This window comes from Carettochelys insculpta, chromosome 6 (genome assembly GCF_033958435.1).
Source record: "Carettochelys insculpta isolate YL-2023 chromosome 6, ASM3395843v1, whole genome shotgun sequence".
Lineage (NCBI taxonomy): Eukaryota > Metazoa > Chordata > Testudines > Carettochelyidae > Carettochelys > Carettochelys insculpta.
The window spans coordinates 8,550,203-8,577,806 of NC_134142.1; the positions used below are offsets into that span (position 1 = coordinate 8,550,203).

At 56.0% G+C, this 27,604-nt stretch overlaps 1 protein-coding gene across 1 annotated transcript in view; it reads right to left on the reverse strand.

Moving 5' to 3' along the window:
- The window catches only part of NID2 (nidogen 2), a 51,055-nt gene that overhangs the window by 2,482 nt on the left and 20,969 nt on the right, over window positions 1-27,604 (reverse strand). The window contains exons 7-18 of the mRNA XM_074996209.1: window positions 26,949-27,149; window positions 26,543-26,773; window positions 16,926-17,069; window positions 13,197-13,325; window positions 11,815-11,958; window positions 8,386-8,505; window positions 7,639-7,881; window positions 5,949-6,170; window positions 4,960-5,129; window positions 3,024-3,153; window positions 1,922-2,093; window positions 812-969 (exon numbers count right to left, since the gene is read on the reverse strand). Of these exons, the coding sequence (XP_074852310.1) occupies window positions 812-969; window positions 1,922-2,093; window positions 3,024-3,153; window positions 4,960-5,129; window positions 5,949-6,170; window positions 7,639-7,881; window positions 8,386-8,505; window positions 11,815-11,958; window positions 13,197-13,325; window positions 16,926-17,069; window positions 26,543-26,773; window positions 26,949-27,149 (2,064 nt within the window). The remainder of the gene's footprint in view (window positions 1-811; window positions 970-1,921; window positions 2,094-3,023; window positions 3,154-4,959; window positions 5,130-5,948; window positions 6,171-7,638; window positions 7,882-8,385; window positions 8,506-11,814; window positions 11,959-13,196; window positions 13,326-16,925; window positions 17,070-26,542; window positions 26,774-26,948; window positions 27,150-27,604) is intronic.

Below are 27,604 nucleotides of genomic sequence, written 5' to 3' on the forward strand. Positions count from 1 at the left end.
CCAGTTTGGGGGCACATACATATACACACTCCTGCTCAACTATAGGAACGTAAAAGGAGGCTCAGTTCTGCAGTCTATCACATATATAGTACTCGTTGCTTGTGCAGACTGCTCAGTCTCTTGAGATGCTGCTACAGGTCCATAGAATGTTGATTTCTTTACCAGTATGATTGGAAGAAGCCAAGATGGTCTTGTGATGGAACTTAACTTGTGTGTTAAATGGTACACTTCTCCAGTAACATTCATGACAGTCAAAGCAGCATGCAACAGAATTGTGGAAATTCAAACACTTTCATAGAAACTATAAACTGACACTTCAATCTGAGATGACAAATTGTTTCACTTTCCTTTAAACGTAAAAATGTACTAACTGTACCAAGGTATGTCACTTCTGCATTCTTAGGTCTGAAGTTGGAAGCCCTTGTACTGTATGCTTCCCTCTTGCTGCTGTTCTCTAATGCTGTGCTCAGCCAACATTAACAATCACCTACATAAAACCTGCCTGTGTGTTAGAGGAAAATTGCACAGATTGTTTTAGCTGATAGAGGTCAGCTAACACATACAACTGAAAACATCACTACACAGCCCCAGCAAAGATCACTTTATTCAGGAGGATATTTTCAGAAGCCAGTGAGGTATTTTTTGCCTTTTCAATCTAAAAGTTGTCATGTTTGGGGGCGGGGGGTAAAGGAAAATGAAGCAAGGGGGTGTGTGTGTGTGTGTGCGTGCGTGCGTGCGCGCGTGCGCGCGTGCGCACAGAGAATATTTTACTAATGTGATTTGTTTCCAGGTATGTAGTGGTATAAGTTACCTGCATCTGCCCAGCAAATCAGTTTGGAGAAAGGATCAAAAGTCAAGCCATTTGGTAAGCCGATGTCTTCGTTCACCAGAATCCTCCTGTTAGCTCCGTCTACGGTGGAGGTTTCAATTTTAGGTGCTTCACGATTCCAGTCTGTCCAGTAAAGGTTGCTGTGATGGAACCAATTAGCAAATCACAGGAAGGATTTACAGGGGGTGATCCCATTAGTAAAAGCAAAACAAACAGGACTGCAGTAACTCTCAGAAAACTCCCAGGCCTCTCAGGCCGTTTCACCTAATCAGATTATTAGCTGACTTGAAATTTTCTAAAAGGAAACCAAACCACCTCCAGAATGTAGGACTGCTTATCACAACCAATCATTTGCACTTGTTAGGCTGCAAATGTTCTTCTGGAAGTAGGGTCAGTCTCCTTAACTTTGTGCAGAATGCTTATAATGGCACACGTAGGCGGAGTTACTACCTTCATACAGAGTATGTGCTAAATTTATACAAGACTCAAACCTTTCAATATGTTAAACCTCGACACAAGTAGCAAACTTAGCCCAATTAGTAAATAAAACAGGAAAAATGCATAGGGTAAAAGTGTCACGCTGACGGTTGTGGTCTTGAGTGCTGCCTTCCTACAGCCCCGTAAGGAAATAAGTAGAGTATAGGCAGGAGCGAGACATCTCCGTTACGTCAGACATTATCGCTCTCGCTTGTTTTGCAGGTAGGTAGCATTTACTCATTTAAAGCAAAAAGAGGTTTATACCAGATTAGGAAGTGGCTAATAAATAAGGGCAGGGGGCAGCATATACACTAGAAAAAACCATGTCACGAATTCACCAGCGCATTTCAAATGGTGCGGGCAGGATGCCAATGTACTTAGCAGCAAGTTCGACCAACCCTGCTCAAACTTGTCTACACTGCAGCTTGTGCTTCTGGAATGGCACTAGGGTGAATTATGGGTGTGACTTTTAGCGCTGAAAGGGCAGCTGCTAGGTCAAGCATTGCCATCAGTCGCCATATAGGCACATCTCATGCTTGGATGGGGGGGTTGGAACAAAACATAACACACAGGTGTTTCAGATTTACAAAGCATGGAGGCTGTGCTGCCGTTTACCCTCTCACTGCATCCACGGTGATTGCGCGAGGATTCACAAGGTCTGTGTCAAACAGAACTCGCCGCTCAGAACCATCCAATCTTGCACGCTCGATTTTGTCCAGGCCACTATCGGTCCAAAACATGGTTCGGCGGAAGTGGTCCACGGTAAGTCCCTCAGGACTCATCAGGCCTGGAACAGAATCATAGAACACTAGAACTGGAAGGAGCCTCAAGAAGTCATTGGGTCCCAGTCTTTGCCTTCACAGCAGGACCATGCACTGGATGTGTCTAAATATCCCTCTTGATGGAGATGCCACAACCTCCCTAAGCAATTTACTCTAGTGTTTAACCCCCCGACAGCAAATTTTTCCTAATGTCCAATGTAAATCTCCCTTGCTGCAGTTTAAGCTGATCGCTTCTTGTCTTATCCTGTGAGGCCAAGGAGAACAAATTTCCTCCCTCCTCTTTGTAACACTTTTAAGTAGTTGTAAACCACTGTCATGTCCCCTCTGTCTTCGCTTTTCTAAACTAAACAAGCCCAGTTCTTTCAACCTTCCTTCAGAGCTCATGTTCTCCAGACCTTTCATCATGCTTGTTGCTCTGCTCTGGACCTTCTCCAATTTCTCCACATCTTTCTTGAGATACGGTGCCCAGAACTGGACCCGATACTTCAACTGAGGCCTAAACAGTGCTGAGTAGAGTGGAAGAATGACGTCTCGTGTCTCGCTCACAACACTCATGTTAATGCATCCCATAATCGTGCACAAAAGGATGAGGGTGCAAAGAGGACTATCATTAGTATATGGGCCAGGAGAGTATTTCGTGGTGATAGTTGGCATTTCAGTTTGCTAATATGGAATTAGCCCCCCACTACCCATGGGGTAATTTACCTAGCAAGCTGGAACAATAGAGCTAATTGTAAACCATCCCTCCCTGCCTTTCCCAGTCTTCCATAAATTGATACCTAACTGGGAAAGCCAGGCAGACTGTGGCTTGCCAAAGGTTAGTGAGCGACCAACCCAAAAGCTGGGCTTAGCACTCAAATTTGTCCAGTTTCAATACCTGGTCAGACCTGTAATTCAAACCAGCCTCATGAACGCCAAGGAAAATGACGACGTACCTGAGTTAATAATGGTTTCAGGTTCGGCGCCTGGTTCTAAACTTGCTCTGTTAACTGTCCGACCAGCAACATCTGTCCAATAGGCCATTTTTTCTCGACAATCATAATCTAGTCCAACCACTATGGAACCCTGTAAGGAATTTTAACATGTAAATAATTTCACTTACTCTCCTCTACTTCAGAGGTGTTGCTGTGGCTGCAGCTGATGGGAGGCAGAAGGGAGTCAGGCAGGCCAGCACTTCTCTACCCATAGCTTGAGGTTTGTCACGTTCAGTGCTACTAGGTACAATTTTGGGTACAGTGAACAGCCTGTGTGCAGGACTACGCTTCTAAGATGACATTTAAAATGTGGTGTTGTTTTTTTAATACACTCAGATAGGCTCAATTCTCTGAAGGGACTGCAGCTCTCGGCACCCCAGTTGCTTTTCAGCCATTTACCCCTGCAGAGGACGTGACCCAATCGATTTTTTTTGATTTTGGTACGAGACTCAAGCTGCAAGAACGCAGAAGCGCTTCCTTCGCGTCTGAAGTGGGCATGGTACTGGCCAGATGTTGTTAGTGGCTCGGCCTAAGAGTTAGTACTAAAACCTTTGGGAATTCTTATGTCAGCCAGACGCCAAGGCATGGGCCCATCTCCAGTTGGACTTTAAAACAGCCTCAGGGAGCTGAGATTTGTTCAAGGTTATCACCAACCCATGTAATACCCTTAAGCTTTCAAGAGGGACTAGCTCACCATTTCTAAGTGTAACCCCTCCCCACCTCACTCTGGATGTGAAGCCCCATTTCTTAGCTTCTCGTGCCCCAACTCTTAGTTTCTCTCTGCCTGGTTGGCCCCTTTTGGGATGTGTGTGAATAAGAGGCTTTTCTCTAACAGAAGAGGTGAGAAAAAATGGAGAACGACGTGGAAAGGTTCAATGGTTTTCTCAATGGAGTAGCGGAAGCAAAAGCTCAGATGGGTTTGCTTGGCCATCTGCTCTCAGCTACACAAGTGAGCCAGTCCTACCTCGCCCAAAGAGGGAGATTTACAAAGCAAAGATGTGGAGAATGCCTTAAAAACAAACAGGGGCAGAGGTGTGTATAAACACAGCTCAGGAACCGAGGTAGGCACAGAAGGGAGAGGCCTGTTTTATACAGGAGGGATAACTGACCTGTCAGGTGGTGAGAGCCACAGCCCCTCCAGGTCAGAGGGAGACGGGGGAGGTGACATGAATGCAAAGAGGATCCTTGTACGTAAGCCCTGCCCATGGGGGGAGGTGCATGGTCCCTTCTGGTGGTAACTATGCCCCATGGCATTTGGGGCGTGGCCTATGGCCCTGGCTACAAGATTGGGTCCAGGGTTCTCTCTAATTTTTTCAGTCCATGAGCAGAATAAACGTGGCTCTGTGCACTGTGGCAGGTGTGGTTGCACAGCACGAACAGAAACACGCTGCCAGCTCTGGGTGCGCTGCCAAGCAGCTGGGTGGCACCCACGTCTCTCCTGGGTGGCCACCCCTGTGCTCGGCTTCCAGGGAACAGTGCTTGGGTCTTTCAGCTCAGGCACATAGCAGCCCACGCAGGTTCGGGCCCAGAGCTGACCGTGCGCCTGGGGTCTGGTATCACAAGGGGTCTGTACTGGGAAACCTCACGATGTGCTTCCGTAGCCAGCAGGGGTACATAAGCCATGTCTGCTTGGTGTAGTGCTCTGTCTCCCTGGCGTGGGACCCACCCCACATTGAAATTCATCAGCTGGCTACAGCATTGGCAAGAGAGATGGATCTTTCAGCTTAGGCAGTGGATCCACAACACCCTTCCCCTCTGGGTACATATATATATATATGTAACTTATACAGACAGAGCTTATCTTCCCAGGCAAAGATTCTGTATGGACGCCTTAGGCCATAGCATCCGTTAGGGCCTGCGCGGCTAGACTCAACGCAGTCCGCAGAAGATACTTTACATGCAGGGAGAGCAGGGTCTTTGCCATCTCTTTCTGAAGCCTCGTGCCGTTCAGAGGTAAATAGCCTATTTGCTGTCCCTGGGCATACAGCAGGAAGGTGCCTGCGGTGAGCGGAGTCACGTCAGGCCGTAGAGTGGGCTGGACGATGGGAGGAGCCACGCTGGGGAGACCTGTCAGTCAGACACAAAGATTACAGTCCTGCCAGACCTCACGCAGAGAGTGTTAGAGTTGCCTGGAGATCAGCTCTTCAAATCAGAGGTCAGGCTGGAAAACCTGAAGGCTGGAGGGAAGAGACCGGCTTCAATGGCTGCATCCCAGGACCCTGAGCCCTGGGCTGCAGCACCTAACACCCCTTTCATTGTCTGCTTCTGGATTACAGTTCTGCAGCCTGATTACCTCCTGATCCTGTAGCTGGAGCTGCCCAGACACCCGGATCCCACTGCAGCACCAGGGCCCTACCTAAGGTGCGTCTACACAGCAAAGTTATTTCAGAATAATGGCCGCTATTTCGAAATAGCTATGCAAGCGTCTACACAACACAACTGCTATTTCAAAATAGTGACGTAGCGGATGCCCTATTCTGAAATACGTAAACCTTATTGTACGAGGAATAGCGCCTATTTCGAAATAGGGGCCGTGTAGACAGGGAATAAAGCCTATTTTGAAATATGCCATCTTGCGTCCTGTGGCTCTATTCTGAAAAAGGCGCTATTGGGTGTAGTCGCACTTTGTCAGAATAAAGTTTGCTTATTCCAGGGCCTCCCTGTAGTGTAGACACATTATTCTGGAATAGCAACTTCAGAATAAGCTAGTCCAGAGCACCTCTGCTGTGCGGGCACACCCTTGGTTATATTCTCTGCTTCGCCCTTTGTACAGCCGCTTGGCTGTTACCCAAGTGAATCTATTTGTGCTAGACTAGCAGCAGTGGGACTGTTTTCTCGCCCTTGTTTCATGTGATGTTCTCCCCCAGCAATGCACTGGGTACTTACATGGAGGCGGAACGCCTGGTTCTGATCTGGTCCCGTGAACCTCTCGGCCACTTTCGTCCACGCACCAGCAATAGCCACTGGTTCCATGGCACTGCAGCGGGTGAAAGCTGCCCAGAGCATCGCACTGGGGTACGTATTGGTCTTCACGTGGGCGGCCGCCATAGTGCTCCAGGAGGCTTTGCCTCCAGCGTTCGCACATGGTCTGCGGCCTCTGGGTGGGCTCTGCAGCAAAGGGTACGAGATTAGGATGGGAGCAGGGCTAGTAGGGGCTTAGAACATACCACGGGCTCTGCCGTGCCAGGCCTACCAGTCCTGTGCCACCCAGTGACTCTGAACACACTTGAGCCCGGCAAAATAAGTAACATTTATGATTGTTCTTAGGGGAAACCGTGCAGCCAGCTCAAGTCCGTACTAGCTTATGGATTCACTGGTTCCCAGTCCAGGTCATTGTGATCACCAGCCTCGGCCAGCCACACCCATTGAAGAGATGCTGGCGTTTACAGCAGCAAAGAGATGATACGCTAGAGGACGGGAGCAAGGTCAAGTCCAGGAATTGGCTAGTGACTCAGGGTTCGGCCCTGGAAACTGAACCAATGAAAAGCCCCGGAGAACAGCTGGCTGCTTGGTACGGATCGCTGCAGGAACGTGGTCAGCCTTTAAACTGACAGGGGGAAGGGGAAATCTGTTTAGACTGGAGCCGAAAGCTGCTCAGAAGACGGTTACCCAATCCAGGCAGCCAAGTGCAGGGTGGTGGGTGCTGATCTTAACCTGAGCCATCCCAGAAGGGCCCCACCTAACCAGCCACACAGCCGGGGAGTGGAGCTGTGCGATGGGTGGGGAGAAGAGATAGGAGCAGTCCCAGTGGTACAACGCAGCTCAGCCCAGGCGTGAGCTCTGGGCAACTCGCCGGTGCCCTTCACTCCTGACTGTGTGAGTGAAACAGCTGATTGGTGGGGCTGGTGGCACACAGCGGAGAAGTGACAGAAAAGGTCCCACTGAGCTCAGAACCTCCTCCCCCCCAAGGCAGCCGGGCTGAGGCTCAGGGCAGCCAAGGAATTTAAGCACTTGGCTTCGGGGGGGAGCCGGGAGCCGCGATATGCTCTAGCAGGAGCAGCGGGTGCGGCTGACATCACAGGCTCAGGCCCCTGTCCTGCACCTTACTCAGCAGGCAGATTAGCAACGACCCTCAGAGAGGCCTTCATACACCTGCTGCGAGGGGCCCGGCACTCAGAGGAGCGGGGCAGCCGAAGCACTAGGGTTTCTGGCCAATAGCCAGTAGCAGCCCTGTTGTGCTAGGTGCTGTACAAACACAGACGGGGAGGCAGCCCCTGCCCCAGCAAGCTCCCCAGCCCAAGTGACTTATGCAAGCTCAGTGGCACAGCTGGAACCAGACCCAACCCAGCTCCCTGGCCCCACAGCCAGGAAATGTGTGCGGAGGAGAGGGAGGGAACGGGGTGCAAAGCCTCCACATCCAGGCCAGGGCTCACATCGCTACAGCTCCAGCCCCCGATTTCCACCAGGCGGGCCGAGGGGCCCAGGGCTGTCAGTGCTCAGGAACTCGGGGGCAGGTTACGCTAGACACAAAAGCAGGTCCCGTCTGAGCCTGCGTTAGGGGGCAGCAAAGGGCCGGCAGCTGCTCACTGTGGAAGGCGGCAGCACGCAGCAGCCTGGGGAGGCAGGACACGCTCACCTGGTGTCCTGCAGCGCAGCGGGGCAGTGCCTGGGGGGCTCCTGCTCCCAGCGATCTCCTGCCCAGCGCCGTCCACACACCAGCAGAAGCCCGTGCTGCCGTGGCACTGCAGCGGCCGGTAGTTCCCCTGCTCGTCACACTGGGGCACGTGGAGTCCCAGGGGGCCAGCCACGCCTTGCAGCCCCTGGGCTGGCTTGGGATAGAGGCGCTCCTGCTCACACGGCGTCAGCTGCTGGGCGGCCTCTGCCGGCGGGAACCCAACAGGCGGCTTTGTTAGTCACCCCCCTAGCGGAGGGCGGGAGGCAGCAGCCGTCGGAGGCCAGGCTCTCCGAACAGCCAGCAGTGGCTCTGCCCCACGGCTGCCTCCTGCCTCACCAGTCCTCCCCCCTACCCCTGGGCTCAGCCCCTGCCGCTTCTCTTCCCACCCTGGTTCAGCCTCTCCTGCAGCGGGCTGGGGCCCACGTCTGGGGCAGTTTGGGCAGGTTCAGGTGGAATTGTCCAGCACACCAGCGCATGGCCAGGACGCGGGGCAAGGCTCCTCTGGACAGAAGCAGAGATTCAGGGCACTTGGAGTCGTCCCACCCCCACCCCCCCAGCCCTGCTTTGCCCCCACAGCAGCAGCTCTACAGGCTCTACATGGGTCTCCCTCCTGCCCCTCCCTGGTGCACATTCCCCCGGGACCTCCATCCCTCCTGCCCCTACTGGGCACGTATCGCCCGGTCCTCCCTCCATCCCTCCCAGCCCTACCAGGTGTGCACTGGAAGCCATCCCCTTGGTAGCCTGGCTGACAGCGGCAGGAAAAGGACCCGGGCGTGTTGTCACAAACGGCGGCCTGGTGGCATCTCCTTTCGGCGCATTCATCCACATCTGTGGGCGAGGGGAGGAACGTGGGTTTTCCCATGTGCAGGCAGCAGCAAGCCAGCCTGGCCTGGGTGGGCTGCCAGGCTGGGAACCCACGAGGCCCAGGGCTCAGCCATTGTGGGAGGAGGGAAGCAAAGGCGGGGAGAAACCCAGCAGGCGCTGGCTCCTGGGTGGGAGAGGCGCAGCGGGGCTATGGCGCGACACCACAGGCTCTCATGGGAGAGCAGCCGGCTGGAGCCAGGGATGGGTGAGGTGACCTCCCAGCCCGAGCGAATCCTCGGCAGTCTGGTGCAAAAGGGCAAAGGCTGCTCCAGCCCATACAGCCTCTAGTTTTCCAGCCGCTGCGCAGCGCAAGCGCAGGCCCTGCTGCAGGAGGGACGCCCGGCCCAGTGAGTATATAAATGCAAGGAGAGGCGGGTGGGTGGAGCAGGGGCGCAGGGGAGGCCTCGGGTGGGCGGCCAGTGGTTCCTAACAAATCCGAGGTGCTGAAGAGCATCACAAGACACAGAGCACATGGGCAGCAGCCATGGGCCCGAGTGACAGGGTGACCTGGGGGGAGCAGTTCAGCCCAAGGCCAAACCCCTCCAGGCCCGGGAGGGAAACGAAAACACGGGCCCATGCGCCATGCCGAGGCACAGCCCTCCGCTCTGGTTCACCACGTCTCGTGCTGCCGTCCGCTCGCACGGCCGTTCCTGGCCTCCTGCCGCTGTGACCCCGAGTGGCTGTTGCATGACAAGCCGCAGGGCTGGGCCGGGGGATAAATCTCGTGGATGCAGCCACTCTTGTGCTAATCCATCCCGAAAGGCGAGACGGGCCCACCTGCTCAGCAGCGACTGCTGGTTGCTACTGCGGTGGTGGTGGCTGGGTCTTTTCCCCAGCCTTGGCGGAGCACAGCTGCCCTACCTACCCCCAGGAGAATCCCCTGAGTTTACTGCTTGTCCCACTCACCCGCCTGGCCGGGGAACTGGGGCCACATGCGAGGGCTCTGCCCTCTCCGCCTGCCCGGCCATGGAGTCGCTCCTGGGCAAGCAAAGCAGGTTGGGGTGCAAGGAGGAACGGGGGTTTTTTCCCATGCACAGACAGCAGCGAGCCAGCCTGGCCTGGGCAGGCTGCCAGGCTGGGAACCCATGAGGCCCAGGGCTCAGCCATTGCGGGAGGAGGGAAGCAAAGGCAGGAAGAAACCCAGCAGGTGCTGGCTCGTGTCTCTAAGCCTGCCCCGGTGCCATGGCAGAGCCCTGCTTGGCCCGTCTCCCCGCCCCGCTCGGGGAAGGCTGCAAACGGGAGGGGAGTCCTGCTTATTCCCAGACCCAAGCTCAGGTAACCTCTGCAGGAGTGTGGTGGGGGTGGGCAGCGCGACGCCCTCGCACTTCACCCTCACCCTGCCGGAGAGCAGCCTGTACGCCAGACCCCACCCGCTGAGCAGGGCCTGCTTCGTTGAGACCTCCCCGCTCAGGTTAGGATGGCGCCAGCGAAGGGACCCTGTGCGCTGGGATTCCCATGTGAAGCCCCTGCCTGGCTGCCCCGCAGCGTATCCAGCAAGGGGGGCTGGGGTACACACCCATGGGCAGCCAGGCAGTGCTCCGGGCGAGGGAGAAGCCTGGGTTTCCTCTGCCCCAGGAGCGCTGTGGCTGTACGCGGCCCAGGCTCAAGAGAAACTGGGTCAGCCTCGTCCCCCCCACACCGCAGCAACGCAGCCCAGGGAGGAGGCGCTTCCCAGCAGCCCTGGCTCAGCCCAGCTGGAGCAGGCTCTCGGGGAGCTTTCTGCAGAGGCCAGCGGAGAGTTCAGACCCTGGTCTGCGCACCTCTGCAAGCGGGGGATAACGCCTCCGCACGCTCGCTCCCCAGCCCCGGGCGCAGGAATGAACCAGACCAGGTCACCCGTTTGCTCTGTCCCTGCAGCAGGGGCAGGGAGCGTGGGCAGGGCCTTGGCTCGTCCCACCTGCACACCAGCCAGCACAGCTGGGGCAGCAGGGGAGGCTGGAGTTACCAGAACGTGCTCCTGGCCCGAGCCAGCAGCAAATCACTGGCCCACCCCCACGCTTCTCCCCGGGGCCAGGCAGAGGCGGAGGAGGAGGAGGATCCTGGGTTTAAAGTCACACCCCAGTCCTGCTGGTCAAGGGCCCCTTGGCCCCAGTGAGCGCAAGCCCCCGTGTGAGGAAACTCCACAGCCACATGGCTTGCGGTCACCCCTCCTCCTCCTCCTCCTCATCCCCACAGGCTGCACCGGCCGGGGCCCGGACAGGGCCGGGACAACTCGCTGGCCTGGAGCCCTCAGGCTGACGTGGGCCTCAGGCAGTGTGGAGACAGGCCCTGAACAGCCCCTCTCCCCAAGGCAGTGGCGAATTAGTAACTGGGCCAATCAGGGCACCCTGCACCCCAACCTACTCTGCCTGCCCAGGAGCCAGCTCAGGGCAGGTGCTTGGCCCACTCCACGGCCGGGCAGATGGAGCCCTCGCACACGGCCCCAGTTCCCCGGCCAGAGCGCCAGGCAGGTGAGTGGGACAAGGCCTTGCGCCCCAATCCAGCTACCTGGCAGGGGCGCTGGGTGGGGCGAGCCCCCCATGCCTGACAGGACTGTGGAGGAAAGGGGCCCCCCATTTGCTCTTGCCCAGGGCCTCACAAAGCCATCACCTGCCTCTGCCCCAGGCGTGTTCACACTCTGAACACAGAGACACGGCTGGATGAGGCCAACGGCCTCTCGTGGGATTGGGCCAGGCCAGATTCCCCTGCCCTTCCACCTGAGCCCGTCTCCAGTGCGCTGGGCCATCACGAAGTGAGTGCGTGGGGATTTTATCCCGGGTTAGCTGGCGCGCACTGCCTAACGCCTGTAGCTCCCGGCAGCCTCCCTAAGTAGCGCTAGAGCAGAGTGGTAACGTGAACTTACAGGCAACGTCTTTGCTCCCTGGGGAACAGGACCAAAGGGGACGGTGGAGTTTGAACTGGAGGGGGGATTTGGAAGGCAGTTAGCCTGGGCTGGAGGAGAGGGACAAAGCTGGGGGGGGGCAGTGCCCTTGCTTGGGGGTTGCCCCTCGGGCCTCCTCTCCCCAGGATGGACTGGGCTGAGTGTTTCTGGCAGCTGGACTGACACCGCTGTCTCTATCGACGAGCAAAACGCATGTTCTACCTGCTGAGCGAGAGTCACTTCTGGCTGCGGACGGGGTGCAGAGCGCAGGGCCCCCGACCCCCATTACACCAGCCCAAATTGGCATCTCCCCCGAGCGGCCAAGCAGACAGTGGGCCCCCTCAGGGGAGCAGTCCTGAGGGAAGAACAGGGATCCCCCCGCCCCCTCCCCAGGCCAGTCGGAGCGTACGTACCAGAGCAATTCTGCCCATTGCCGGTGTAACCGGCGAGGCACACGCAACTGAAGGAGCCGCCTCCGTGGTGGACGCAGCGGGCGCGGTCGGCCGAGGCGCAGGTGTGGCTGCCGTCTTCACAGGGGTTGGACGGCGGCGGGATTGCTGGAAAGGCAATGACACGACAAGGCTTGTGAGAGGCCTGGGGCTGCCACTGCCCTTCAAGAGCCTCTCGCGGAGGCCTAGGCCTTAGAGCCAGGACACGCAGTCTGAGCCCTGGCACACCACAGCACGGAGCCGGCCCCGGCCCCAGCACCGGCTCCTGTGAGAGGCCCCAGACCTCTGGGCAGTCACTCGGTTCAGACTCGAGGCGATAGCGAATGCAGCACCGGCTGGTTTAACTCAGCTGCGGAGAGCGGCAGACCCCGCCCGCGGTCTCTGCCAATCTGGGCAAATGCCTTCCCGACCGCAGCTGCAGCACCTGTGGGTGGGTGTGCCCCCCCTGCCAGCCCCCTGGGAAAGAGTCCCGAGGAGTAACCCAGAGCCCGCCCCCTCGTGTCCCATCGCTGGCCACTGGAGAGCTCTGTGGCTGCCGGTGGCACGCTAGGTACAGCAAGGAGAGGTCCTGCCCCACCCCGGCCAGCCTGTCATTCAGAGGAACAGGCCACACGTGTCCTACAGGAAAAGCACCTTTGGGGGGCTAGTTTCATGTGATGGAGTGAATGACCCAGGCAGCCCCCCTGCATCCCACCGCCCCGGCACAGCACTAAGCTGCCCCTCCCATAGCACGAAGGGGCCAGGCTGGGCTGGGCGGCTTCAGCTGGCAGAAGGGTGGGGGAAGTCTCCTCTGCCCCGTCCCACCTCCCAGGGCAGGTCCTCCCTGCAGAGCTCGCCCAGGTGGTTGGCAGCCGGTCCGAGCACTGAGCCAGCCTCACCCAGCGAGCAGCCGCCCCGCGAGGCTCTGCCTAAGTGGCGGGGTCTCTGAGGTGATGCTCCCCAGGCGCGACGCTGGGACTTCTGGGGTCACCTCTGTGACGTGCAGGGCGCTGAGCTGCTGGGAGGTGCGGGGGACGCACCCGGCTGGGTGCACTGGGGCACTGTGGGGAGGTGATGGAGGGCTTGCTGAGCGAGCCTGAGCCGTGAGCACCACAGAGCTGAGGGGAGGGGGTTGTGCGTGAACGCCTTCTGCGGTGGGGACGGTAACATTTGTTCCCACAGGCAGGCCCTGGCGATCCCCGTGGGCATGCAGAGCTGACCTGGGTGAGGCTGAGCGGCCCTCACAGAACATGCCTGGCACGGGGCAGCCCCTCGATTGGACTTAGCAAAGCTCCTCGCCGACGCCAGCCAGGGAATGGGCCCCAGGCCGAGGAGCGGAGAGAGACGCGACCCGGCTCGACACTTACGCACACAGGCGCGCCTGTCCGCGGCCAGCTGGTACCCACTGGGGCACTCGCACCGGTAGCTGCCCGGAGAGTTGACGCACACCGAGCGGTGGCCACACCTGCCGAAGCTCTCCGCACACTCGTCGATGTCTGCCGAGGGAGAGGAGGCCCCGGTCATCCAGCACGGCCGGCGGCATTCGTGGCAATGCTCCCCAGGGCCTTGGCGCCGGCTCATCGGGGGCGTAAACGCGCCCTTGCTAAGCACCGTGGGGGTCTCTGTCACCGAGGAGATGCCCTCCGAACACTGAGTGAGAGACAGGCCTGCCCATGCTTTTAAGGGGAAGCCCATCTCCTGCTAGGAGTCCCTGGGCTCCGCCACATGCCAACCAACATGGGCTCGGTCTGAGGAAGTCACCAGCTCTCCCCAGCCTGCTCCGGATCCTGCCTACCCCAGGGTAACCCGCTGCTGCCGGCGAAGCTGCGCCCAAGTTGCACGGCCGTCACTGGGAGCAGAGACGGGCTCCCAACATCCCACCCTGCAAACATGGGTCTGTAATTTTCTCCCTCCCAGCAACATTTTTGGCAGGACTTCCCCCGCCTCTAAGAACATAGTTTGACATAATGAGAGCAGGATGACAGAGCTACGGCCTGGCGCCGGCCCAAACCTGCAGCCAAGCTCCCAGAAACTCTCCGCAGCACTGGCTCAGCACTGCTCGACTTGGGGAATCTGTTCCCAGCCCTGCCACAGGCCCACGAAGGAGGCAGCGCGGCCCAGGGGACCCAGCACTAGGCCAGAGAGTCAAGAGACTGACAGCCTATTGGCCTGAAGAGTCACTGCAGGCAAGTCACTGTGGCCCCTGCCTCAGTTCCCCCTTTAGTAAAATGGGGGGCTGAGGCTGAACTCCTTTCCTAAAGCGCTCGGAGCTGTACAGACAAAGGATGCTACCTGCTGCGTAAGCATTATTCTACTGCCTTTCGTCAGAGCAAGGTGCCCAGGCTGCCAGCACAATGCAGGGGGCGAGGGAGGCTCCTCAGATGAGGCTCCCCAGGTGCCAAGCAGCTGAGGGGGCCACAGCCAAAACCAGCCAGGTGGGAAAAGCCAGGCAGAGGGGCAGGGAGAGGGGCAGGGCTTTGGCAGCTGGTGTCCAGGCTGACGGGCCAGCAATGGGTGCCTCCCTCTGCTGCAGACCTGCTCCTGCAGACAGGCCCCTGAGCCAGGCCAGCCGCCAAGGCAGCCCAGGCCCTAGCAGCGGGCTCATGCTCCCCCACCCCGTGTTTCCCTGGCACCAGCGGGCTTCGTGTTACTCACACACCAAGGGGTGTGCGTCACTGTCCACGTAGTGGCACCTGGACCACTTACCCAGAGAAAGACTGAGTCTGCTACAGCCTCAGCTGGGAGCCAGCTCACACCATGGAGACTCCTCTGCTAAGTATTAGAGGTCCCAGGTTCGAGCCCCCCTCTGGGCAGTTACACAGAGCTGTGCTACACCCTCCCTAATTGGCACCCTACTTGCAGGCTTGGGGGCCTGCCAGGTGTCTGGCCTGAGGCCTACCCAGACTGTGTCCATGGGCTTGGGCCCTGCAGGTGAGATGGGGGATTTCTGCCTAGTTGGAGAATCCTTTGGGTCACCCAGGCTTCTGCGTGAGCTGGGCACAGAGCAGCTCTGGCATCACGGAGGCAGCATTTCACACATCAGCTGGTGGAAGCTTGGGGGCCTGGGGGATTTAGGCACCTCCTGAGTTACACTGCAGTTGAACATGGCTTTGGAAGTGTCTGTTGCACCTGAGGAGGCAGACCAGGGCTGTCCCTGCCATGCCTCAGTTTCCCCATGTTCATGAGGCTCACCCTGCTTTGCACTCCCCAGCTGAGAAGTGCCAGGCAGCTGCTCCCTAGGTGTGTGTCATTACCAGTCTCCCTTCTGCCACTCAGGTAAGATCACCACACCCATGTGACCCTACTGGATTTTCAGATGAACGTGCAAAACATTGTGGTAACCACGGTCCTAGGTTTGCCCAAAATCTCCCGCCAAGCGAGGTGTCTAATGAAAGCTGGTGATTCACTGAATCTCTTTATACTGCTCGTTGGTTTGGGTCATTTGTATATATGGAGTTACTCGTATTGCCTCTGGGCTTATACTTGAAATTCTCATTTCTGGGAGACCACAGTAGGAGGCGTGGCAGCCTCTTGCGAAAGGGCTCCCTGTCACCCCAGCCAGGTGAAGCCGTACTTGGCAAAGGGCCTTACAGGTGCCAATCAACCCAGCTGTTTGTGTAACCCAGCAGAGAGACAGTGGCAGACTGCCTAAAAAGGACAGGGACAGATGACCTCTTGTGACAGGCTCCCTCTGAGACCTGCTCCCACACAGGGAGAACAATGGAGAACTCTCTCCACAAGGACGAGCGTATAATAGGACCTGAAAGTTCCTCCAGCTTTGTCTTCATTTCAGCTCATCACTCCAGCAGCAACCGCCTAACAATGGATCTGCTCCAGAGACCTTTAAGATAGCAGCCTGCTCCACCTCTGCTGCAAGCCCACATCCCAAACTTTGTTACACACATCAGTCACTTGCCTGCTTTACAAACATCACTCTCCCCCTATTCTTTCCTTCTATTATTAAACCCTTAGGGCTACGTCCACACTAGCCTCTTCTTTTTGAAAGGGGCATGGTAATGAGCAAGGTTGGAATATGCTAATGAGGTGCTTCCAGGAATATGCAGTGCCTCATTAGCATAATGGCAGACGTGGAAATTCAAAAGTGCCACTTTTGAATTGTGCACCACCCATGTAGACGGGGGCCTTTTGAAAGGCGCCCCCCCCCCCCCCGTCTTGGAAAGCCCCTTCTTCCTAAAACCAAATATGAATAAGGGGCTTTCCAAGACTCGGGGGGGGGTCCTTTTGAAAGGCCCCCATCTACACAGTCAGTGTGCAATTCAAAAGCAGAAGTTTCTAATTGCTGTGGCTGCTATTATGCTAACGAGGTGTAGACATAGCCTATAGATGTTAGATCAGGGGTCAACAATCCCCAGCATGAGTACTGAGAGCAGCAAGCCAGCTGGTTTTCATCAGCACATGAGACAGGAGCTCAGCCTGCCCCTCCTCCCCCACGGTGCCAGGCGCTTGCTCAAAACCAGGCTGCCTGGGGATTAACAAATGACCAGCTAATGCCCCCAACCACCACCTACAGGGTAAAGCTCTGCACCTTCATTTATTTATTGATGAAGCTGTTGTGAGTAGGACTGTTAGTGACTTTAAAAAGTATCACCAGCCCTCGGTCTGTACGCAGAGATCAAAAGGTCAAATTTCAGCCCTCCGCCTCGGAGAGGTTGCTGACCCTGTGTTAGAGTCCAAAGGGCTGGCCCGGAGCGCTGTTTGGGGTAAGCTCTCAGGGCTACGTTGACCTGGGAACAGGGCTGGTCTAACCTGTGTGGATTGGGCGAGATCGGTTCACATAACCTCCCACGTGTGGAAGGAGGAGACTGGTTGGGGCAAGGGGAAGCTGGAGTGTGTGAAGGAATTGCTCGTGTGACTTCTCGCGGGCCAGCGTGGTGAGAGAAGAGCTCTGGGTGACTGGTTTGGTGAGCTGTGTAGAGGAGGACCCCAACTTTTGGGCTGGCAGAAGCCCTGTTTTAAGCAATTTGCCCTGATTTGGCCTCTTCAGCTGTGCTCAGAAAAACCTCCCGTATTACAGCCCGACCTGCAGAGTTAAGCCCGTGCTGGGACAAGCCACCCCTAGGGTGTTCTCCACTTACCCACACAGTCTCGGCCATCGCCCCGATAGCCAGCAGTGCACTCACAGGTGTACGCCAGCCCCGTGCCCGGCTGGCAGCGCGCGGTCGTGTCGCAGGCGTGGGTGCCGTCGTAACAGGGGTTCACTACGCCCACCTCGGTGCCGCCTAGATGTGCCCCAAAGCAAAAGACAAAGCTGGGTGAGGAGCTGACAGGGAGGTCAGAGCCCCACGGAGCTAGGGCGCTTCACAGACACACATCAAGAGAGTCCCTGCCCCAGCGGGTGGGAGGGAAGCAACGTGCTTAGGTTGACCCAGCAGGGCCATGGCAAAGCTTGGAACACAACCCAGCTCTCCTAACTCCTAGTCTAGGGATCTACCCACTAGACAACGCTGCCTTCCAAGGGCACACCTCTATTGCACATGCTAACGCCGCAACCGCAGCTTGCTCCTTCCCCTTGCAGGGCTCCTGCACAGAGCGGAGGGGAGAAGTTCTCTAACCCACCGGGCAAACCTCACCACTGGCATTCTGCTCTGCATACTTGTCGGGTGCAGGGGGAGCACAGCCCAGCGCCACCTGAGTCTGAAGCAGTGTTCCCTGAGAGCTTGGACGGCTGCCCAGGAGAGATTCAGGTGCCGCCCAGCTGATTAGCACAGTTCCCCCAGTTGGTCTCTGTTGGTGGTGCACATCCACCCCTGCTTTGGTGCACATAACAAAACTTATTCTGCCCGTGGAGTAGGGCAGGAACCCTGCTCTGAAGGCGCATTGTCAGAAAGACCCAGGCACACAAGGGCGTGTGACTGCACCTTGCCTGATGCTCCCCGTCCGGAAGCTAAACCGTTCACAGCTGGTTACCGAAATGGAACACAAACCGACAGGAGGGCTGCTGGGAACACAGCGACTGGAAACGTTCGCTAAGGCAGGGCTGGACGCTGTTCTGTCGGGGATCCCAGGCGGACAAGGAGGAAGTGTAAACTTCGCCCCGTCCCCCCACACCCCCACGCCGCTTTAATCCACTCTACGGGCTCTTCACAGACAGACCTGCGACATCCCTTCCTGCACAGGAGGGGACGAGAAACAAAACACACCTGTGGCCAACACCACAGCCAACGCAGCGGCACCAGGGTCGGTCCCCCACAGAGCAGGGGGAAACCAGGGCACAGATTGCAACTCCACACCATCCCCTGCCCCATTGGCTCGGAGGAGCTGCCCCAGGCCGGGGAGCTGGAGAGCCAGAAGTGGCTCTTTAAGTTTGCCGTTTAGAGAAGTCGGGGAAAGAGTGAATTCGGCACAGGAGCTTGTCTCGAGGTCAGAGAAACCACACGCTCTGACTGGGCTGCAGTGGGCACTCTTCATTCTTTCCACCTGTGTGTGGATGTGCACCACTGGTGGCCGGGGGTGCACTGCTTATCAGCTGGCCAGAAAGCCTCAGTCTCTCCTGGGCAGCTGCCCAAGTGTTCAGCTAAGAGGGAACCCTGCTTGGCCGCCTAGGGCAATTCATAACGGAGAGGAGCCTGGCCTGGCACCCCTGGAGTTCTAGGGCCCATGGAGCATCAGTGGGTGCTGGATTGGGCTGCTGGGTAGAAATTTCAAAAGCACCTACGTGATTTAGGTTTCTAATTCCTGTTTCCAATAGCACCCAGGTGGCTTAGGATCCTAAGTCCCAGGGAAATCATTGATTTCAGTTATCCGAGGGGTGGCCGTGTTTGTCTGTATCTTCAAAGACAACAAGAAGTCCTGTGGCGCCTTCTAGACTAACAGATATTTTGGAGCATGAGCTTTTGTGGGCTAGGTCTTTGCAGGTCTTTGCCCACGAAAACTTATGCTCCAAAATATCTGTTAGTCTAGAAGGTGCCACAGGACTTCTTGTTGCTTTTGTTGAGTTCAGTGGAAGTCAGGTGCCTCCATCCCTTTCAGGGTCCAAGCCTCGGTGTCTTAGGGGCTTCTAAAAACATTTCCCTGACCTTCTTGTGATGAAACAACGATTGCTGGTTTAGGTCTCCTAGAAACAGCCACTAAGAAGTCAGTGAAAGGATTTTCTAGGATTGTCTATTGTCCTGCTAAACCCCAGGTTGTGAGTTCAGTCCTTGAGGAGGCTGTTCAGGGATTGAGGCAAATAGATGTCAGGGATGGTGCTTGGTCCTGCCAAGAGGGCAGGGGACTGGACTAGATGACCTCCTGAGGTCCCTTCCCGTTCTAGGAGATGTGCATCTCCAATTACATTTTTTCGGGGGGAGGGATAGGTCAGTGGTTTGAACACTGGGCTGCTAAACCTGGGGTTGCGAGTCTATTTCTACCTGCTGTAAATAAATGCAGACTAGTCTGGGCCAAACCCGGAAGTCTACATTTGGATCTTACACAAGCAAAACTCCTGTGGCCCTCACTGGTCAGAGGGCAAAGTCTCGACAGCTTTCAACCAAGACCCCAACTCAACCGACTCAGCCTCTTCTGCAATTCCCAGGGTTTTCTGGACAGACGCTGGCATGAGTCACATCGCCGCCTTTGAAAGCCAGCAGGAAGAACACTCTAATTTGTGAAATTGCCATCTCAGCTCTAGAGGGAGCTGATAGGCTCTACAAGCACATCTGCACAGGTCCCGAATGTCCCCTCTTCCAACGGCCGGAAGCTGAAACCGAATAAATTCAGGCTGGAAATGGGGGAATCATTTCTGCCAGGGAGCGTAATGAACCCTGGGACCAGTGTGCCCAGGGCTGTGGTGGAGTCCCCATCAGTGACCGTTTTTAAATGGGGATGGGCTGGGTTTGGGAAAGCTCTGCAGCTGGGGGTGAGAGCAGTTGTTCTCCAGTCGGGGCTATGCCCAGCGCCCCTGAGCGGCAGTAGCAGCACAACACCCTCTAGTGAAAAGGACCCCAGCAGCTCCAGCCCAGGCTACTATTGCCCAGACTCCATCGGCCCAACCGTGGGACCATTCCAGTCCAAGGCCCAGCTGCTAACTCCAGCCCCAACACCCACCGCATGGGCCCGGTTCTGCTTTGCTCTGTTACACCGACGTGGGCTGGCTGCTGAGTGCGGCGCTGCCTGTGGAGCTGAACTCCCAAGTGATGGGGCAGGGGGGACGCGAGATCTGGGCTTTCACGCCCGTCTCTGCAACCAGCCTGAGGTAGGGCGACTGGAGGGACCGTCCCTTGGCTAGGCCCCCTCCCAGCCGTCCTGACTGTTTTTGGCTGACGGGGGTGGGGTCTGTCCCGGTGTTAGTGAACCAGGGTTTGCCAAACGTGGGGCGTGACCCTTGGAAGGGACAGAGCAGCAACACCAGCCCCCTGTAGGAAGATGGGCTCACAAGAGCACCTCAGGCCAGGCCAGGCCAGGCCCAGACAAGAGGCGGGGGGCTCAGTCCAGTCCCACAAACGGGGAGAGAGGGGACCCTTGAGCCGGCCCCAGGCTGGGAAGGCTTGGGCCTGTCTTATGGGGCAGGAGGAAGCAAAGGCTGGGGAGGCAGGTAAGGCCCTGGCTGACCCCATGCCGCCAGGGCAGGCTCAGGCCAGCCATGTGGGAAGGGACCCTCAGACCAGCCTGTGCAATGCCCAAGGTCACCCTAGCTCCAGGTCAGGTGGCACCACGCAGCCTTGGCCGTGGCACTGCCGACTTCCTGTGCTCCAGGCCCCAGCATGGAAACCTGCGAGGCTCAGACGCTCCCAATCTCTCTCCCGTAGCTCTTGGTTCAGCCACCCCACAGGAGCATCCTGCTCCGGAGCATTACGGCCGCTCTCAGGCACCCTGGCTTCTCACCCCGGAGCTGGGACCGATTTACTCGTTTACGGGGAGTTGGGGTTTGTCCAAGGAGCTGGGCCCCCCGGCTGTCTGATCCGCTCCACCCAAGAGCTCTCCACACCCTGCCTCTGCCCTGTGCTAGCGTGAACGCCCCTCAAATTCCACCAGCTCAGGAAGGGGAGAAGAGGGCGAAGGAGGACACAGCCCTCTCCTCCAGGCCCCTGGATATAATGAGCTCCCAGAAGGTGCCGGCAGCTGTGCTGTTCTCCATGCATTCCAGGCAGAGAACAGTCCCCCGGGGACGGGGCAGCAGAGGGGGTTTCGGGCTCCTCTCCCCGGAAGGCCCCCTCCTCGGCTTCCTAGTGCCAGCGTGCGATTGCGCCTCTCTGCATGGGCGGCTGCTGGAGATGGAAGGGCTTGTGCCCACCCCCGCAGCTGTCTCCTGGGGCCTGCAGAGCACCCCCCACTTTGCCCCCTTTACAGCCGTGCTTCTGACCTGTTGATTTTGGCTTCTCAGGCCTTCTGCCCCTAACAGCGATATGCAGTTCAACAGGTAACAACGCAGGTGTGACCCCCACACCCAGGGTGTGGGTCACTGTCCTGTGTAGTGAAAGACTGAGTCCCCTCTACAGCCTGAGGCCCCAGGTTCGAGTCCACCTGTAGGTGGTTAGATGTACGCGGCTGGGGCCTGATCCAGCACCCGGGAGTCTTCACACTGATGCTTGGCAAGTCCCAACTGGATGTACCCAGAATGATGCCCACTGCCAAGTGCTCTCTGTACCACTTGTTCTCACCTGACTCCCATGCCAGGAAATAAAAGGCTGTACAAGAGATGCCACACCTGGCTCCAAATCTGGTCCTGCACAGATACTAAAATGAGATTTTTCTGCTTCTACCTTTCCCTGAGCAGCTCCTGTGCCGGTAGATCAGAGATTTCACACACGCTCGCTTCCCCGTATACAAAACTCCCAGTAAAAAGTTTAGTGCAGAAGCTGCTTCAGCTCTAGAAGAAAAATGAAGGTGTGAAGAAAATGTGGAATTCCCATCTGCCTTTACCAAAGGGCTGCGAAAGAAAGGAATGGCACAGCTGAACTGGTAACACATGGATGTCCTGGGGCATTTCTGAAGGAGGAGGTACCACGTCTGTTTGTAACACCATTGCCAACCTAGCCATTTTGTTCTCCTCGAACAGTCTGAGGATACCAGGTGACTATGAGTCAACAGTGTGACACTACTGCAAAAAAAAAAAGAAAAAGCAAACATTCTGGGATGCATTCACAGGAGCGTTGTGATCACGACAAGGGATGTCATTCTTCCACTCTACTCTGCGCTGATTAGGCCTCGTCTGGAGCACTGCATCCAGTTCTGGGCCCCACATTTCAGGAATGATGTGGAGCGACTGGAGAGGGTCCAGAGAAGGGCGACAAGAGTGGTTCAAAGGTGTAGAAAACGTGGCCTATGAGAGAAGATTAAGGGACTTGGGTTTGTTTTGCTTTGAAAAGAGAAAGCTGAGAGGGGACATGTTAGTAGCTTTCAAGCACTGTATCCGCTGAAAGGGTGTCACAAGGAGGAGGGAGAAAATTGTTCTCCTGGGCCTGTCATGATGGGACAAGGGGCAATGGGCTCAAACTGCAGCAAAGGACGTTTAGGTTGGACCTTAGGAAAAAGTTCCTAACTGTTGGGGTGGTTAAACACTAGAATAAACTGCCTAGGGAGGCAGTGGAATCTCCATCACTTGAAATGTTTAAGAACAGGTTGGACGAACACCAAGATCATGGTTTCCCAGACTGGGGGCGCACCTCCCGGGGGAGTGTGAAGAAATTCCAGGGGGGCGCAAGGTGACCCAGCCCCCCCGACCCCCCCAGTCATTCCCCACCACCTGAAGAAAGAGCCGGCCTTTGCTTCTGGCTCTCAGCCCCTGCCGTTTTATGTGGCAACCTGGCACAGCCTCTATAAAAAGCAGGCAGCTGACAAAGACCCAGGTGGAGCTGGCTGCCTCCTCCAAAGGGGAATGAGTGTGGCTTGGGGAGGGGAGAGGGAGGGGAAGAAGAATGGGGTTAGATGGGGCTGGAGGTGCCTGGCTTGCGGGAGGGGAATGGAGTGAGTGGGGGGACTGGGGGTCTCAGGCAGCTCAGGCTGGCGGGCAGGTGGCTGGCCCAGGCAGTACGGGGCTCGGTCAGCTTGGACAGGCAGCTCTGGCAGCACAAGGCTCAGATGGGCAGACAGATGGTACGGGGCTCAGGCATCCAGCCAGCTGGGGATGCACCAGGCACCCGCAAGGCGCCAAGAAAAACTATTTATGCTTATTTTTAATTCGAAAGAACACTTTTATATCAAGTTTTTGTGTTTGTTTAAATTACAAATTGAATTTTTTGTTAAAAGGGGGTTGGATGATGGTAAAGAAGAAGTTGGGGAGGGGCATGAGAGTTTCTCAGAAATCAAAAGGGGGACGTGATGCCGAAAAGTTTGGGAACCATTGACCTAGACAGTGCTTGGTCCTTGGGGGCTGGACTTAACCGCTCAAGGTCCCTTCCAGTTCTAATATTCTATGATTCGATGACTCCACTATCGTTGAGTAGGGCAGAAAATCCCCATTTTTGGTCCTTTCCAATTGTCTTAAAGCAAAACGGACGCCCTTCGAAGCCATAAAGCCATTTTCTTGACTGAAGTCCTGACGTGGCAGGAAGCAGCAGCTGGGAAACGGAGTTCTTTGGCCTTCAAACCAGGGGCCCCCAGGACATTATACTGGCTATGCCAGCACAGAGAGAGGCTCCTACCGAGAGAAGGCAGGAGCAGAGGTGGGAGGGGCTACCCGCTTCGCACGGGGCCTGGCACAAAGGTTTTCCTCGGCAGGGGAGGGAGTTGCACAGAGAACAAACCTCAGCACGAGGCACCACGCCGTGCTTCCTGGGAGACCAGCTCTGCACCCTTCTGTGCAACAGGCTGAGTTTATAGTGGGGAAAGAGCTGCCGAAAACCAAACCCCTCTCAAAGCACAGCACGTGCTGCCAGCGAAACCCGCCCTGGTGCCCGGCGCTCTCGGAGGAACAGGTTTCACCGTGCGGCAAATCCTCAGCAGACAAAGTTGTGCAGAAAGCTAATTATTAGCCTGTGTTTCGCAGGACAAACAACACAACCCCTTTCCAGCCAGCTAACAGCATGGAACCAACGCCACCGGGGTGGCACAGTGCAAAGCCGGGCAGGTCGGTGGCATTTTGCCCATGGACACATGGCGTAAATTAGCCCCACAGACATTTTCTACAGGGGTGTGTCACCGGCGCACATCCAAGCCTGCTGTGCTCCCAGGAACTGCATCGCTCCACAGCGTAGTTAGGTCCAGGGCCAGAGTGCAGCTCGGACCACGCTCCTGCGTGGGCACAGCCGTTTGTGGCGTGACCACAACAGTGTTGCAAGCTGCAGCCTGCACACGCCCCATGCATGATCGAGGCTTTGCCACCCCACGAGAACCCGGCATGCCAGCGTGCATTGACAAAGCCCCACCCCCGAGGAGCTAAGGGCTCAGCCACATAGGAGGAAGCGGGGCCAGCTAAGGGCTTAGTCACATACGCAGACATTAAAAGCTCCTAAAAAGGAAAAACTCCTAACTCCTAAAAAGGGCAAAAGGGCTCAACGCGCTGACACAGGCCCAGGGGTTGGTTCCGTGTCCAAAGCCCGATAAACTTAAACTCCCCCCTCCCAAATTGGAGCCGTGTGCCCCTTGATAAGCTCAACGGCCGACCCGAGTCGCTTGTCCCTCCCACCGAAAATCCGGACCCTTTCGACTAGATGCTGGAGGGGGCTCTGCTCGCATCTGCGGTTTGGTAACCGCCCCGTAAGTACGGGCTTTCCCCTGCCCCGCGTTGGGGTAGACGGCTAGAGCGCGCTAGGGATTCCCCCTTAATTACCCTGGTAACATTGATTAAGCCGTTGTTAATAAAGCTTTTTTATGCTCACTGCTTGTCTCATCTCCGTCCACCACTCGTCCAGCCAACCCTTTTTACCCCCGGGACAGCCTGTGCAAAGGTGGAAGACTTCCCTTCCCCTCTTGCATGGGAGGCCGAGACTTTTGGTTAGGGGTCCCTGGAGTCAGCTGGGCACTCCTAGAGGAGACCTACAGGGAGCCTTGGCTCTGAACATAAGAACATAAGAACATAAGAATGGCCATACTGGGTCAGACCAAAGGTCCATCAAGCCCAGCATCCCATCTGCCGACGGTGGCCAATGCCAGGCGCCCCAGAGAAGGAGAACAGAAGACAAGTGATTTATCTCCTGCCATCCATCTCCTGCCCTTGTTATGAAGGCTAGGGCACCATACTTTATCCCTGGCTAATAGCCATTTATGGACCTGACCTGCAAAAATTTATCAAGCTCTTTTTTAAACCCTAATAGAGTCCTGGCCTTCACAGCCGCCTCGGGCAAGGAGTTCCACAGGTTGACTGTGCGCTGTGTGAAGAAAAATTTCCTTTTATTAGTTTTGAACCCACTACCCATCAATTTCATTTGGTGTCCCCTAGTTCTTGTATTATGGGAAAAGGTAAATAATTTTTCTATATTCACTTTCTCCACACCATTCATGATTTTATATACCTCTATCATATCGCCCCTCAGTCGCCTCTTTTCCAAACTGAAAAGTCCCAGTCTCTCTAGCCTCTCCCCATATGGGACCCTTTCCAAGCCCCTAATCATCTTAGTCGCCCTTTTCTGAACCTTTTCTAATGCCAATATATCTTTTTTGAGGTGAGGAGACCACATCTGCACGCAGTACTCGAGATGTGGGCGTACCATAGTTTTATATAGGGGAAGTATGATATCTTTTGTCTTATTATCGATCCCTTTTTTAATAATTCCTAACATCCTATTTGCCTTACTAACTGCCGCTGCACACTGCGTGGATGTCTTCAGAGAACTATCCACTATAACTCCAAGATCCCTTTCCTGATCTGTCGTAGCTAAATTTGACCCCATCATGTAGTACGTGTAATTTGGGTTATTTTTTCCAACATGCATTACCTTACACTTACCCACATTAAATTTCATTTGCCATTTTGCTGCCCAATCACTCAGTTTGCTGAGATCTTTTTGTAGTTCTTCACAATCCCTTTTGGTTTTGACTGTCCTGAACAACTTGGTGTCATCTGCAAACTTTGCCACCTCACTGCTTACCTCATTTTCCAGATCATTGATGAACAAGTTGAACAGGATCGGTCCCAGGACTGAGCCCTGGGGAACACCACTAGTTACCCCCCTCCATTGTGAAAATTTACCATTTATTCCCACCCTTTGTTTTCTGTCTTTTAACCAATTCCCGATCCATGAAAGGACCTTTCCTCCTATCCCATGACCACCTAATTTACATAAAAGCCTTTGGTGTGGGACCGTGTCAAAGGCTTTCTGGAAATCTAGGTATATTATGTCCACTGGGTGCCCCTTGTCCGCATGTTTATTAACCCCTTCAAAGAATTCTAATAGATTAGACAGACACGACTTCCCTCTGCAGAAACCATGCTGACTTTTGCCCAACAATTCGTGCTCTTCTATGTGCCTTGCAATTTTACTCTTTACTAGTGTTTCTACTAATTAGAGGCTCTGCCTCACCTTCTCCCTGCCCCGCCCATCTGAGCCACTGCAGAGGGGCTGCTATTTACTGCTTGGAAAGCACAACTCCCAGGAGCAATGGGAAGCAGGGGAGGGTTGTGACTAGTGTTCACTGTAAGATGGGTGCTTGGGCAGCCTCCCAGAAGAGATTCAGGTGCTGCCCTGGTTGTGACTGAGGCACAAGGCCCCCGCCGGGCTTGTGCCACTCTCGCCTCATGCTGAAATCAGGGGCTGTACCCCAGCAGGGAGCGTAGCCCTCGGGTTTCACAGGCCTCTGCATCAAGGCCAAGATGCCAGGCCGCAGCAGAGCTCACCTTGGCTGGAGCCAATCTGGTTGGTGATGGCGTAACGCAGGACCCGCTCCTCATTGTTGTATAGGGCGAAGATCCTATCCACGCTCAGCTGCTGGATGGCCGGAACGGCCCACCGGTGCCGGGCGGGCAGGCAGTCCTGGAAGGTGATGTTCTGGTGGAGTCGGTAGGCCAAGGTCCGGTTGACACTCCCGGAGATGAGGAAATACTGCCGGTAAGCGGTGGAAGTCACAGCTGAAAAATAGCACCAAGGGCGCCTGGTCACACAGGCACCTTCCCACCTGAACCTGCCATCCGCACAGAGCGCTGCAGAATTCCAGCGGGCATGACACCGTAACCTGGACGGACACGCTCGCCAGAGGACTAGCGTCTGCTCTGCAAAGCAATGAGGTTCTGGGCCCCTCTGTACCTGAGGAAGAGTAGTGGTACAGCTCCTTGTAGGGCGCAATGTGGACAGCAAAGTTCTCTGGAATAAAAGGCAGCTGGCCCTCAATGTGCGTCTTAATGCTCAGGTAATTTTCTGGCCCCAGACCGTCAGCTGTCTGAGTGATCCTGACCTTCTCCTCTCCCGGGTAAAAGGTGACTTCCAAATTGTGGGTGAATTCAGCACCTACGAGGAAGAAAACAAAACCAAGCTCTGCGACACTCACTTTGATGGACCCCATTCTCAGATCACTTCCAGGCAGGTAACACCAGCCAAGAGCACAAAGCAGGAGCAACGAATACCTGACAACATCGGCCGCGTCCTTGTCTTTGCTTGGAGTGACAGTCCACCACTGTCCCCTACAACTGGGTTTGGTGCTGCAGCCCCATCCCAGACAAAACCCCCCCAGACTGCAAAGGGAGTTTGGCCTGCAGCAGGGCTGCAGGATCGGGGGACGTGTCTTAAACGAGTTTCCCACTGGTTGAAAGAGGACCCCGTCTGCTGATCAGACAGGTCAAGAGGCCATTCTAAAGCTCTGCCTGTGCAAGTATCACACACTGCCCATCAAGCGGAGAACCCTATCACACGCATCTGCGAAGGGAATAGCCGCAGAGAGGCTTCCATGCTCATCTGCATCTTCA